The sequence below is a fragment of the Lissotriton vulgaris genome, chromosome 3_1 (assembly GCF_964263255.1).
Source record: "Lissotriton vulgaris chromosome 3_1, aLisVul1.2, whole genome shotgun sequence".
In the NCBI taxonomy this organism is placed as follows: Eukaryota; Metazoa; Chordata; class Amphibia; order Caudata; family Salamandridae; genus Lissotriton; species Lissotriton vulgaris.
In genome coordinates this window covers 1,882,207,198-1,882,217,878 of record NC_141689.1, presented here as the reverse complement: position 1 = coordinate 1,882,217,878, position 10,681 = coordinate 1,882,207,198, and the positions used below count along the sequence as shown (strand labels likewise).

The 10,681-nt window shown below is 46.1% G+C and overlaps 1 protein-coding gene across 1 annotated transcript in view; it reads left to right on the top strand.

Moving 5' to 3' along the window:
* Window positions 1-5,568: 5,568 nt before the first annotated feature.
* PDGFC (platelet derived growth factor C) overlaps window positions 5,569-10,681 on the top strand; it is an 819,997-nt gene continuing 814,884 nt past the window's right edge. Inside the window, exon 1 of the mRNA XM_086962342.1 lies at window positions 5,569-6,702. Within this exon, the coding sequence (XP_086818468.1) occupies window positions 6,576-6,702 (127 nt within the window). The 5' untranslated portion in view covers window positions 5,569-6,575. The remainder of the gene's footprint in view (window positions 6,703-10,681) is intronic.

The window sequence follows — 10,681 nt, the reverse complement described above, 5'->3', positions numbered from 1 at the left end:
AACCACACATACAATCCCAGACACACACAACCCCACACAACTCCACACACACACAACCCCACACACAACCCCCACACACACAACCCCCTCACACACACAACCCCACACACACACAACCCCCCACACACAATCCCCCACACACACACAACCGCTCCACACATACAACCACACACACACAAACCACACACACACACAACCACAAGCAGATACACAAGCACACACACAACCACACTCAACCACACACACAACCATACAACCACACACATAACCCCAAACACTACACACACACAACCCCAAACACAACACACACAACCACAACCACACACACATCTATCTATCTATCTATCTATCTATCTATCGCCCTCACTCTATCTATCGCCCTCACTCTATCTATCGCCCTCACTCTATCTGTCTATCTATCTATCTATCTATCTATCTATCTATCTATCTATCTATCTATCTATCTATCTATCGCCCTCATGTTATCTTTCTATCTGTCTGTCTGTCTATCTATCTATCTATCTATCTATCTATCTATCTATCTATCTATCTATCTATCTATCGCCCTCACTCTATCTATGTATCTATTGCCCTCACACTATCTCTCTATCTATCACCCTCACTCTATCTGTCTATCGCCCTCACTCTATCTATCTATTGCACTCACCCTATCTATCTATCTATCTATCTATCTATCTATCTGTCTATCGCCCTCACTCTATCTCTCTATCTATCGCTCTCACTCTATCTATCGCCCTCACTCTATCTGTTTTTGCAGTTTTATGTAAAGCAAATTCGACCCGAAGGTATTTGAGCACTTCACACAAGCACCAGTTACATGACACAAGGAAACATCCTTTTGTTTGAGGTTCGGGCAGTTTAGTGATTTGCCCACAATCAGATGATGATGAGCCGACGCCGAAACTCGAACAGGGTCTCCCATTTCCAAATTCGGTAGATCTGGCCTTTAACCAACGCTCACATCCTCGCCCCTTGTTCCCTTAATTGTCACAGAACGGTTTGTACGACTTTAAATAGTTTCACTCTTTATTTGCTTTTTATTTGTGTATTTAGAAACAAGATTTGCTCGTGGGTTACTCCGGATAATGTGGCTTTTTGTAAGAATGTATTTTGATCTTTCTACAGAACTATCAATTGAGGAATTTGAGCGTGTGAAAGAATGTAATTAACGCTGCCACACACACACACACACACACAACCAAACACACACAACCACAAACACACACTCCCACACACACAAACCCACACACACACACACAACGTCCCCACACCCACAAACCCCTCCCCCGACACACACACACAATCCCACACCACTCCACACACACACACAACCCCACACACACAACCCCCCACGCACAACACCCCCACACACACAACCCCCCCACACACACAACCCCCCACATACAACCCCCCAAACACACAAAACCCCACATGCACACCCCCACACACACAACCACACACACACACACAACCCCACACACAACCCCCACACACACACAACCCCACACACAACCCCCCACACACACAACACCCCCACACACACAAACCCCCGCACACACACAACCCCACACACACAACCCCAGACACACACAACCCCAGACACACACAACCCCACACAACTCCACACACATACACACAACCCCACACACAACCCCCCACACACACAACACCACCAGACACACAATCCCCCCCCACACACAACCCCCCACACACACAACCGCTCCACACATACAACCACACACACACAAACCACACACACACAACCACAAGCACGCACACAAGCACACACACAACCACACTCAACCGCACACACAACCCCACAACCACACACACAACCCCACAACCACACACATAACCCCAAACACTACACACGCACAACCTGAAACACAACACACACAACCACAACCACACACATATCTATCTTTCTATCTATCTATCTATCTATCTATCTATCTATCTATCTATCTATCTATCTATCTATCTATCTATCGCCCTCACTCTATCTATCTATCTATCTATCTATCTATCTATCTATCTATCTATCTATCTATCTATCTATCTATCTATCTATCTATCTATCTATCTATCTATCTATCCATCTATCTATCTATCTATCTATCTATCGCCCTCACTCTATCTATCGCCCTCCCTCTATCTGTCTATCTGTCTGTCTATCTGTCTATCTATCTATCTATCTATCTATCTATCTATCTATCTATCTATCTATCGCCCTCATTTTATCTTTCTATCTGTCTGTCTATCTATCTATCTATCTATCTATCTATCTATCTATCTATCTATCTATCTATCGCCCTCACTCTATCTGTCTATCTGTCTATCTATCTAGCTATCTATCTATCTATCTATCTATCTATCTATCTATCTATCTATCTATCTATCTGTCTGTCTATCTATCTATCCATCTATCGCCCTCATTTTATCTTTCTATCTGTCTATCTATCTATCTATCTATCCATCGATCTATCGCCCTCATTCTATCTCTCTATCTATCGCCCTCACTCCATCTGTCTATCGCCCTCACTCTATCTATCTATTGCACTCACTCTATCTATCTATCTGTCTATCGCCCTCAATCTATCTCTCTATCTACCTATCGCCCTCACTCTATCTATCGCCCTCACTCTATCTGTCTGTCTATCTGTCTATCTGTCTATCTATCTATCTATCTATCTATCTATCTATCTATCTATCTATCTATCTATCTATTTATCTATCTATCTATCGCCTTCATTTTATCTTTCTATCTGTCTATCTATCTATCTATCTATCTATCTATCTATCTATCTATCTATCTATCTATCTACCTATCTATCTATCTATCTATCGCCCTCACTCTATCTATCTATCTATCTATCTATCTATCTATCTATCTATCTATCTATCTATCTATCTATCTATCTATCTATCTATCTATCTATCTATCTATCTATCGCCCTCACTCTATCTATCTATCTATCTATCTATCTATCTATCTATCTATCTATCTATCTATCTATCTATCTATCTATCGCCCTCTATCTATCTATCTATCTATCTATCTATCTATCTATCTATCTATCTATCTCCCTCACTCTATCTATCTAGCTATCACCCTCACTCTATCTATCTATCTATCTATCACCCTCACTCTATCTATCGTTCTCACTCTATCTGTCTATCTATCGCCCTCACTCTATCTATCTATCTATCTATCTATCTATCTATCTATCTATCTATCTATCTATCTATCACCCTCACTCTATCTATCTATCGCCCTCACCCTCTATCTATCTATATGTCGCCCTCACTATCTATCTATCGCCCTTACTCTATCTCTCTATCTATCTATCGTCCTCACTCTATCTATCTATCTATTGCCCTCTCTCTATCTATCGCCCTTACTCTATCTCACTATCTATCTATCTGTCGCCTCACTCTATCTATCTATCTATCTATCGCCCTCACTCTATCTATCTATCTATCTATCTATCTATCTATCTATCTATCTATCTATCTATCTCTTCTATCTACCGTCCTCACTCTATCTATCTATCTATCTATCTATCTATCTATCTATCTATCTATCTATCTATCTATCTATCTATCTATCTATCTATCTATCTATCTATCTATCTCCCTCACTCTATCTATCTAGCTATCACCCTCACTCTATCTATCTATCTATCTATCTATATATCTATCTATCTATCTATCTACCGCCCTCACTCCATCTATCGTTCTCACTCTATCTATCTATCTATCGCCCTCACTCTATCTATCTATCTATCTATCTATCTATCTATCTATCTATCTATCTATCTATCTATTTATCTATCTATTTATCTATCGCCCTCACTCTATCTCTCTATCTATCGCCATCACTCTATCTGTCTATCGCCCTCACTCTATCTATCTATTGCACTCACTCTATCTATCTATCTGTCTATCGCCCTCACTCTATCTCTCTATGTATCTATTGCCATCTATCTATCTATCTATCTATCTATCTATCTATCTATCTATCTATCACTCGTCACCACCACAACATCACTCCGCGCCACTGCAGCATCAATCTGTGCAACCATTCAACAACAACTGGTTCAAATATGTTCTCTCAATGTTTCAAGCTTTATTACAAATGTCACAAAAAGATGTTAATATTTCACTTCTGTTCATGGATTTTCGTCACAATAAAATACACTGAACATAATCTTCACAAAAGTTATTTACAAACGTTTAAGCTATTGCCATTATAAATTACAATAACTTTTATTTAAGAATTAATTATTTAAAATAAAATAGAAGCCATTGTTATTTGTAATATCAATACATCTAAGTCACTTAAATACAACACATATTGCATTACAAATGCTATAGGTGTCACATTTTTGAAAGTTATAACTATTGGCATTGTAAATGACAAAGCTATTAATTTTGCTCTTTTCAAAACCAACACATAAATAAAAAATGTGTACAATACCAATAGCTCAAACTTTCCTAATGTGAGGCCTATTGCATTTCAAATGCTTGTCATAAAAGTGACACATTCATGGTTTCCTATGGACTGAACTGTTTCAAACCTTTTTAAAGTGATAGCTAGCTTTGCTTGTGTATGTTGGATTTTTGTCCTTTTGGTCTTGTTTCACTCCGATAAAGCTTGGTTATTTTTTTTAACTGTTGCGGTTTCCATTAGTAGCGTTTTTGCTGTTACTGTGTGTTTCTGTACAAATGCCTTACACATTGCCTCTGAGATAAGCCTGGCTGCTCATGCCAAGCTACCAAGTGGGCAGGAAGGGGTTATCTTTGGTGTGCCATCCACTTACCCTGACTAGAATAAGGGTTCCTACTTGGACAAAGCCACTGCCAGCTACAGACACCCATTTCTAACAATGTTTGTGTTATGTTGAGTTTTATTTGCACTGTAATAAACATGCCTGTTTACCCATAACCAGTCTGGTGACAAGTCATTGATTCATTTGGGTTTGAGGGGGCGTTGTCCTATTGCCTTTATCTTTTTCTTTGACCCTGTCCTCTAAACTGCATTTTGTTTAATGTTGCTCTATGTAAATACCCCACAGATATAAACATGACTTGAAGGAGTTGAAACCAAGAGTCGAGTAAGGTCAACGGATTATTCCGAGAACGGATGCAACCTTTTTCATACACATCAGTGCTTCTTAGGTGGGGCTTTTTTAATGTGACTTGATATTTCACCTTTTCCCGCCCTTCTTTTTCAGGTGCGTAACGCGGATGCTGCCATTGTTCACGCTGGGAAAGAGTGCTTCGGTCATTGGATTTCTGTGTTCTAGGCCCTTCTATTTCTCTCTCTCCGCATTACCGGAGCGAGCACCTGTTGTGTGTCACCATTTGGCAGCCTGAGTTTACAGCCAAAGTCAAGAAGGGGGCGAGGAAGGGAGACCTTGAGTAACTCCCAGCCCGTCACTCCTCCCTGCAGGGCCGTGCCCCGCGTTGCCTACGAGGAACAGTGCATTTGGCAAGGCTTCAGCACCCCCCCCCCCCCCCCCGCCCCCCCTCCCTGTGACACTTGCAGAAGCCAACGTCAGGGGGGAGAAGGATCAAGCAGAGCTCCTTGCAGCAACTTCCAGTTGTGCATTCCTCTTCCCCACAGGGTTATGCCCGCTGCTGCCTGACAGGAGAATATTTGGCAGGGCAGCAGCCTCCTCCCTCTCCCCCTCTGACCAATGCACGTCTCAGACTTTCTGCTCCGAGCTCTGGGAAATCGAAGGCTGGGTGAAGCCCCGTGTCCCGAAAGCAGCGCGGGCACCGGCGCACCCACTTCAAGGGAGGGGGTATCAAGCAGCTCAGCGGCCCATATCAGCACGAGCCAACCTCGCCAGGGAGGGGCAGCTCGAACTTTTTTGTCGTTTGTTTTTGTTTTGCTCCCGTGCCATAAGGAGCTGGCGGCGAGAAGAAAGGCAGGAGGTGTGAGAGGAAAGCCCTTGCTTGCCCGCAAGGCATGTGTGCTGAGGGTTACATTCTCCTCCTCCCGGAGGGAGGGCAGCAGCCGCACTCCAGCTTCCTCGGCGCCCAGTGACGACCTACACGTGAAAACTTTGCAGGAGTTTAGTGCCTCCTGGCACTGCGCGCGCTGGCTGACTTCTTGCAGATTCTCCGTCACTTTGGCCGCTTGAACGTTGCTCAGGGGAGCAGAGGGTCACCGTCGGGGAGAAATCCGTTTGGTGTTTTTGTGAACACTCCTCCAGCTCTGCGCACTGTTGCCGACTGCTCCTGTGACAGGTGTCCCCTCGCAGCAGAAGCGGCGTCCAGCGGCTCTCCGGAATTTGGTGGCCTCTCCCTCGGTGTTGGGCAGCTGACCTGGTGGTCGGACGGGTTCTCTGACCCCCTCTTTTCGCGTCAAGCTGGAGAGAGGAGGGGGCTGCGGGATCGAGAGCGGGGTGGCCTTGGATGGGAGCCCGGCAGCGTCCTGCCCGTCTCCGCTGCCCATGCTGCCAGGCCCGGCCCGGCTCCCAGGGTGACTCTGAGCGTGCAGTCCTCGAGTGCCTTTCTGACCCGTGTGCACCCAGCGCTTCCAAATGACCCCTCTGGCGCCTGCCCTGCTCCTCCTCCTAGCCTCTGCCCTGCGCCTCCAGCAGCATGGATCCCGGGCGGAATCCAACCTCAGCAGCAAGCTGCACACCAGCAGCGCCAAGGAGCAGAACGGTAAGGTGGCTGCCGCCGTGCCCCTGTTTATGTTACAACTTATGGTACAAGTGTATGTGTCCTCAAATGCATCAGAGAGTGCTTTGTGGGGCTGTCCCATTCTAATGTCTCGCTGGTGCGCCTTCCCTGCGTAAATTATGCTACAACCGTCTATGCTTCCTATGCACGCGCACTTTCCTCAAATAAAAGGCGGACAACTTTTATTCACATCTCTTCGATATTTCCACGTGGGTTATTCTGGGGGCCTTTATACACGATGGATTTCCCTGAATCCAGTTGTTTCTTTGTTTCTTTGATTTGGGAGTAGACTGTTTCAGATCGCTCTAGATGACCTTGCACGCTTTTAAACACCTGGTGGCGGGATGGGGCAGCGGATGGGACCTACGCACTGGAGAACAGCCAGCCAAGCCTTTCCCGTCCCCGCCAGGGACTATCCCCAGTTGGAAACATTTCTGGTGTTGGATGAGATCCCAACAGTTCACTCCTTTTGAGGAATGCAGTCGATGGTTGTGAGGAGAAGGCATGTGCCCGCTGCACGTGGCCCCTTCTTTGTGGGCGGGAGGGTGAGGGCTATGCTTGCAGTCCTGCTGTTTCCAAGCGTTTACCAGCCATCACTCCCTGACACCTCTCTACCTCCCTCGTTTATGGCTTGGACGGCGCCCCCCTTCGCCCCGCTCGCACGCTGAATTGGAAACCTGTCTCTTTTGCGTGTGTTTGTTTAAACTCAGGTCGCCCGGGTCCATTTGAATGAGATGTATGTTGTCCGTGTGCTGGAAACGAGCTAATCCTGCTTAGGAAATGAGAATCGCCGAGCTTTCAAGTGTACCTGAGCTGTGTGGAAAGCCCTCCGATGGCAGCTCCCAAGGGCAGGGCGCAGAAAGGCCCTTTCATACTTTCAGGGCATGCTCCAGGGTGTGTAATTTGTTTAGCCCCTGAACTCGCTATGATTCACATTATTCAGCTTTCTATGAAAACAGCTTTTTGTTCCTTTAAACCATACAGGCCTTTTTGTGCAGAATGCATTTCACGCATACCTTGGGGCACAGGGATCACGAGTTTAAAGTGACAGCCTGAAACAAAGGCCCTGCCCTTCACGGATGCTTACTTTGCAGCGAGGTTGCTCGGCTTGTGCTTCGGAAAAAACGCCACTACTAAGGAAGTATAGAAAAGTAACTGCCCTGAAAGATGTTCTTGGAAATCTAGAATATTTAACTATAACCCTTTGTAATAAAAAATATGCGGAAAGTCAAAGCACTCATCAATAAAACATTTTAACCAAGTGTTGGATTTAACATTACCCGGGAGTGCTAAACGACGTAAAAAAAAAATTGAGGTCCAGGCAGAGTGGCCACTCGCAGGCGTTTTGTGAATGGCGTGGGTAACGCAGATAACTTACGTGAGCTGCGCAGATTAAAACTGCTGCTCTCTAATGTGGTGACACGCGGCACCTGCAGGCTGCCAGGCCCGCTGATCAAAGACGAGCCCCGGATCAGCCTCTAATCAGAGCCGCGGCACATGGAGAGGGAGGGCGATCAAAAGAGCCCGGAGCCCGGCCCTGCTGCGCAGGAAACCGAGCAGACTGACCTTTGTCCTCACTCAGCACTCGGGAAGCTCGGTACCTGTGCGGCCGCCGCCTGATCGACCCAGGCAAACGCCAGGGAGAGGAAGGGCAGCAATGCCGGGCTCTCCAAGCAATGCGTGCGAACGCGCACTTACGTCATCAATCATCAGACTCGAAAACGTACCAGCACCTAAAACTCGCAGAGATCCACGCAAACAACCAAACCCACACAAACTCATACTGCACAAGGGCGGAAACGTAAACACACAAATACTCTTTCAACGCGCGCGCACACACAGATCAACACAACATCGACAAATACACAGATGAATACAAACATAAATCCAAATAAGGCACATGTGCACATAAACACGCACGCATAAACGCACATATATCCACTCACCTGACAATCACCCACAGACAAACATGCATTAATGAATTATTTGAGCAATTCCTGTTAATGTTTATGAACTTGTAGCACAGAATGCTGCTAAGCACCACACAAAAGATACAACAAACACCCTTATAATGACACACAAAACAGACATTGAATGTGCAGATTTGCACATTCTGACCCAAACACGAAGAGACACAGCAACCCAAATAGGGCCATTGAGAGATGTGAACCAACAGATGCATAACGCACACCAAACAATAGTGCAGTAGGTGCAGCGGCACCAGCGCACACTCGGTCCAACATTATGGATGTGTGTTTGCTACCAAACTGTGTGTAGAGGGACAGCATGAGGGGCCAGGGATCCCTACCCAATGGTCTGCAGGCACACATTTCATATTGACACATTCCTTTTATTGAAGGTTTGATAATGCATGTGCCTCGGTCGAGGAGGCTGCAGAGTGGTAGAGTAAAGGAAGAGAACACACACACATGACCAGAGACCCACACTGACTTACATCCAGACGCACAGACACACACAAAACACACGCGCATAGCATGCCTCGTGACGTGATACCATACAACGCTTGGGGCATGTTGCTCTGAAGTGGTCTATTGCTTCAGCCAGAGTATTTCCTTTGAATGCACCAAGACCACTAATCACAGGCAAGTGAAAACCCGAGACTTCCACTGGCAGCCCCTCCGCGGTGCTCAGTCGATAGTCCAGCCGGCATTAGATAAGTGGGGGCGACCCTCGGAAGCGCCCAGGCCGGTACACTACACGCCTAGGCCCGCGAAAACGCCAGGCTCCGATAAGGCCTTTCTTTAGCTATTTGGTTTCAGACAACTGGAAGGCCTTTCCCCTTATTATGAGTCTACAACAGCAAACAGTTTCCATGGGGAAGCTGTGCTCATGTGTGTCCTGGCCGAGGAATACCGCGCTGCAGACAGTTCTAAAGAATGTCCCAATTCGCTCCCAGCTGAAACACCGTGTACCACGAGCAATAAAAAACATTGTTTAACGTTTTTTAGACTCTGCTCGGGTAGTAAATAATGCTGACAGCAGTTCAGGCTAGCTGCAGACTGGTAGGAGGGTTAGAAGCTTTTCAGCTGGCGTTTGAAAAATCAGTTTTCCCCTTTGTTCACACTTGAGCCTTTCTTGACTATGAGGAAAGGCGTGACCCCCGCTACATAATTTTATGTGCATTTACACCACAGCGAGTTAAAACCTGCTTTGCTCTTAGCTTTGTTGACATTCCAGAAGCGTGTTTAATAGAAATGGTTACATATTGTGTGTGATCTCCTAAATGAAGGCTGCGTTCCGCGTGTCACTGTGATTCATTGCTACCTGAGCACAGCTCTCTGCTGCCATAAGGTAGAGGCAGGGGCAGTGACGAGCATTCCCACCCTGTGCACGTCTGCAGCTGAGCACTGACCTGTGCCCGCCGAGAGCCCGGGGACGGGGAACAGCTTCAATGCAGCTGGAGCACCTGTCAAACATACTTTTTATAACTTTACCCAGGAGAATAGGCATCAGTAGTGCAGCAGGTGCAGGGGCACCATGGCCTAGAGACCTCAAGGGTACACTTAACCCTGCTCGTTGCTGCATTTTGCTAGATGTTCTGCAGCCAGGGGACTCATTTCTCTTGCTTGAAAACTTAGTATGCCTTGGTATTTTTATCTTAGTCCCAATTCCAGGGAGATGTGTTGGTAATTGTCTCAGTCTCAGGGAGATTTGTCCAAGGGATTATTGAATCGCCAATTTCAGAATACTCGCTAATGCTCCAGATTTCCCTGTAATGGATACAATTACCCACAATGTGCCCTGTAATATACTAGAGTCCACAAATTCCATTGAGATTTCTAGAACTACCTCCACAGGTCACGGGAAAGGATAGGTCTGCCCAATAATCTCCCGACATTGACACAAGCACCAGCAGAGTTTTCCTGCTCACCTTCACAGCCACTGAGTGGTATCAGCTCTTCAGCCTGTGTCATGGCAACAGATATCACAGAACTCGCGT